This window comes from Blennius ocellaris (genome assembly GCF_963422515.1).
Source record: "Blennius ocellaris genome assembly, chromosome: 7".
Lineage (NCBI taxonomy): Eukaryota > Metazoa > Chordata > Actinopteri > Blenniiformes > Blenniidae > Blennius > Blennius ocellaris.
The window spans coordinates 22,824,065-22,827,699 of record NC_137656.1 but is presented as its reverse complement, the minus strand read 5'-3'; the positions used below and the strand labels follow the sequence as shown (position 1 = coordinate 22,827,699).

The 3,635-nt window shown below is 40.4% G+C and overlaps 1 protein-coding gene across 1 annotated transcript in view; it reads left to right on the top strand.

The window, feature by feature from the left end:
• Window positions 1-3,164: 3,164 nt before the first annotated feature.
• rimbp2b (RIMS binding protein 2b) overlaps window positions 3,165-3,635 on the top strand; it is a gene marked incomplete at both ends in the record, with an annotated part of 58,197 nt that continues 57,726 nt past the window's right edge. The window contains one exon of the mRNA XM_080499156.1: window positions 3,165-3,212. Coding sequence (XP_080355282.1) covers window positions 3,165-3,212 — 48 coding nt within the window. The remainder of the gene's footprint in view (window positions 3,213-3,635) is intronic.

Here is a 3,635-nt window from a genome sequence, read left to right as displayed (position 1 = left end):
CTGTTTTTACACTCCTTAACACAATATGTGTTTCAGTGAACTGTGAATGGTTGGGAAACCAGAGCAGAAGCTGAGTATTTTGCCCTCCCAGGCGCTGTCAAAGTAATGTGACCTTCATAGGGAGATTAAAATATGTAGCAGGCGTGCATTGATTTTTGGATTGGCCGCCGGTATTTATGGGCTCAGGCAGTGCATAAATATTGATACTGGCTCTCCCAAAGAAAGATCTGACTTTGTGTATCTGTGTTTGTATGCGTGTCGGCTGAGATGAAGAAAAACATGTAAAGAAAATAGCATTTGATTTATAACAGGAATTGGTAGCACATGTGTTTTGGTAACCTAAATCTTCCTGCGACCCAGCAGCTGCTTAATAAGGTCATTTCTATTATGTGGTGGCTAATTACAATGCCTGTTATTGAAATCCCCAAGCTGCACTGTCAAGTTACAGAGCAGTTTAAAGAGACAGTTCAAAGCCAAACACAGTGACAACGTGCCTTTTCATTTAGCCTGCAGTCCTCTTCATATGTCTACAATATCATCATCTAGGTTTTTTTCTTAGTCAGGGTAATCCATTTCCCTCCCTGGATGTCAATCCCATACCATGTCAATATGGATGGCTCTGATTGCACTTTGTTAAAAAAAAAGAAAAAGAAAGACTTCTCATTGTTTTAGAGACCTAATTTTCTTGCTTACATTTTCTGGCATCACGTGTTTGGTCGCACAAAACGTGGGTTGAATGATTAAATGCACTCCGTGGCAATAACAATATGGTTTCATTCCAAGAAAAGAGAAATAGCTGGTGGAAATTCAGATTGGCTTGTCACTTTATAAAATCTACCAGCAACAATGTCAGGTGATCTAAAAACTTAATCCTGATTTAGAGCCTTGAATTCCACCTTTGCTACGTTGGCAGGACATGAGCAAAAGCGAAAAGTGAAATATAATTCTCGTCCAACTGAATCTTAATCTTTTGCCATTATTAAACCATGTATATGGATAAAGAGAAAAAATTCTTACATAATGCACCAAATTATTGCATTTTCTCCAGAAAAGTGTGACACCCACATTTTGTAATAACTGTTGCAATATGTAACAAGTTATTAGAAAATGCGTTCAAGAACATTATTCCAAAATGACATGTAATGAGGTGAAAATGTATTACATATTGCACCATTATTGCATAATGCGGTGCTACAAGCCCTAATATATAACACAAGATTTTCAGGGTTGTCTTAGTGTTGTCTTTCCCTTGTTTCAATGGTTCCACCATCTGTCCTCCGCACGTCTTTATCCAACACAGGATCTCGGGTGTCTGATGGTACTTTTGCCACGAGAGCTCCTTGACTTTAGAACAACCCTCACACAGTCAGCGCTCTCTTATAAATCACTTGTAAAATGCCTTTTTCTCATGCAATGTTCACGCAAAAAGACCTGTTCAGTCTTTATTGCATGGTTTATGTATCCATCCGTCTGCATAAATCCGTGGACTCTGGGTGAAGACGGATTCTATCGTGAACAGGTTTCCAGTCCATCACAGGACAAACACAGAGACAGTCACACACACTCACTGTCACACTTGCAGGACTTCTCTGTAGTGACAAATCAATCTCAAACACGTATTTGGATTGAACATGAAAACTGCAACAGAACAAGGGGTTTTCCTGCTTGCGGCTCTAACCTGTACATTTTTATTGAAATCACACTTTTCTCGTTCTTTTTTATAAACATTTTGTTACGATGAATGGTATATGGATAATAACAATGTGCCTTTACTGTGCTTTTGCTTGAGGATTACATTTGACATATATGTATTGTAGAAGTAGAAGAAGTGAATCAAACCAGACTGACCATACGTTACATGCTTATCTGTCCATTCATGTGCTTTTTGTACAATAAACCGACATTTAAATATGTTTCGCCTAAAAATCCAGTAAATGTTTTGAAATATTTGTATAATTGTAAATCACCTGGAAGCGGGGGACGGTGCTCACTGAAGTGTCCTTTAATTAAATTGGTGCTGGGGTGATATTAAAGGCCAAGAATGGCTGCCAGCATTTCTGGTATTGACGGAGGAGCCGACTGATAAGCCGGTCACTCTCCATGTCAGACGAGTCTCAGCGAGCCGTGTCTGGAGTGTTGTTATTATATCCCACTATAACCCTCTCTTGCTTCTGTGGATTGCTCCTTTGTCTCTGTCTTGAATACTTATTCATCAGAGCATTTTGTTTGGTGCTTAAACTCTTTTCTTTTCTCTGATCTTGCTGTTGACTGCTCAGTTCAGATTCCTGCCTCTTTGAGGGTTTGCTCTCACTTGTAGTTGGTTGTTTGGAGAAAGTGTGAGGGCCAAGTGATCCTGACAAGCCGACTCCACTGAGTCACACTACTGACATAACTTTGTGTCCAATAAATTCACATAGAAAGGGTTGCTTTCTGGGTCATTTGCGTCTCTGTCCTTACTGCTTCTTCTTGTTCTCTTTTTGTCTTTTTTTTTTTACGTCGGCTGGCGTCATAGGTAACCAATGACTTGGCTGTGAAATGATAACCTTCTTTGGAAGTGCTTTGACTTTGGAGATTACAGTTAAATCAACGTGAATAAACATCCACAAGATTTAATATTACACCGCCAACCAAAAATAGGTTGCAGAAGAAAGTCACTTTCATGCTCCCAGGGCTGCGTCAAACTGTATTTTGCAAACATCAAGGCATATCAGAGCAAAATGTGGCATTGAGCCCATTGCAAAGGCTAAATATTTAACAAGTATTCTCAGAGAGAGGAGGAGGAGGAGGAGCAGAGAAGCCAACAAGTTTCCGGGAGATTAAAGGGTACCCTTATGAGCAAGAGATTCACATTTCATCACTGTTATATTAGCATTGTTTTCTCCACCACGCTGGCCTTTAGTTGATATTATTTTACTGTGTCAAACACTCTGCTTATCGGTCTGTAATGGTGTGTTATTGGGCAGTTGCACCTCGGCCTGCGGGCAGTAATTCAATCAGCAGGGTTGGATAGCAGCATGGACTTCAGCTGAACTTCAGGATCGGGTTGCGGACTTCTGCTGCTGTTTCAGAACGCTGTGAAGAGAAGTCCGTCTGACTCGCCATCATCACGACGGATCTCGCAGAGACCGAACGTCTGTCACTGACTCCCTTTGCATGGTTTGGATATGAGGGAGCTGGTTTTTAAGGCTTGTACAGTCTCTGTGTGGGAGAAGGTAAGGTTACTGACACTTCTGTGCACCTTTGCAGTTTCATTCACATTTCTGGAATTTTCTTCAAAATCATTGTAGCTGTAACCTATAAATAGCAGATGTCATTTTATGTTATACATTGCAAAAAAATGTTTTTGCAATCTGAAGGCGGCTGCACACAAAAGATAATCAATTGTGATAATAACTTTGAATATAGCTTACAGTCTTATGTGGTCTTATGTTGGAAAGTGACTCGGGTTCTCAGAAGCCTATTGTCACGGTCGTGAATCCACAGACAGCCTGAGATAATCTTCTGAGACTGTCACAAATTTGCAACCTCATTTTACCGCACAGTCTGACTGCTGCTATGAGCTGCAGCCAGTGACAACTGACATAAGAGAAAATGACACGACAAATCAAAATGACCTCAATCTGAAACACACAGAC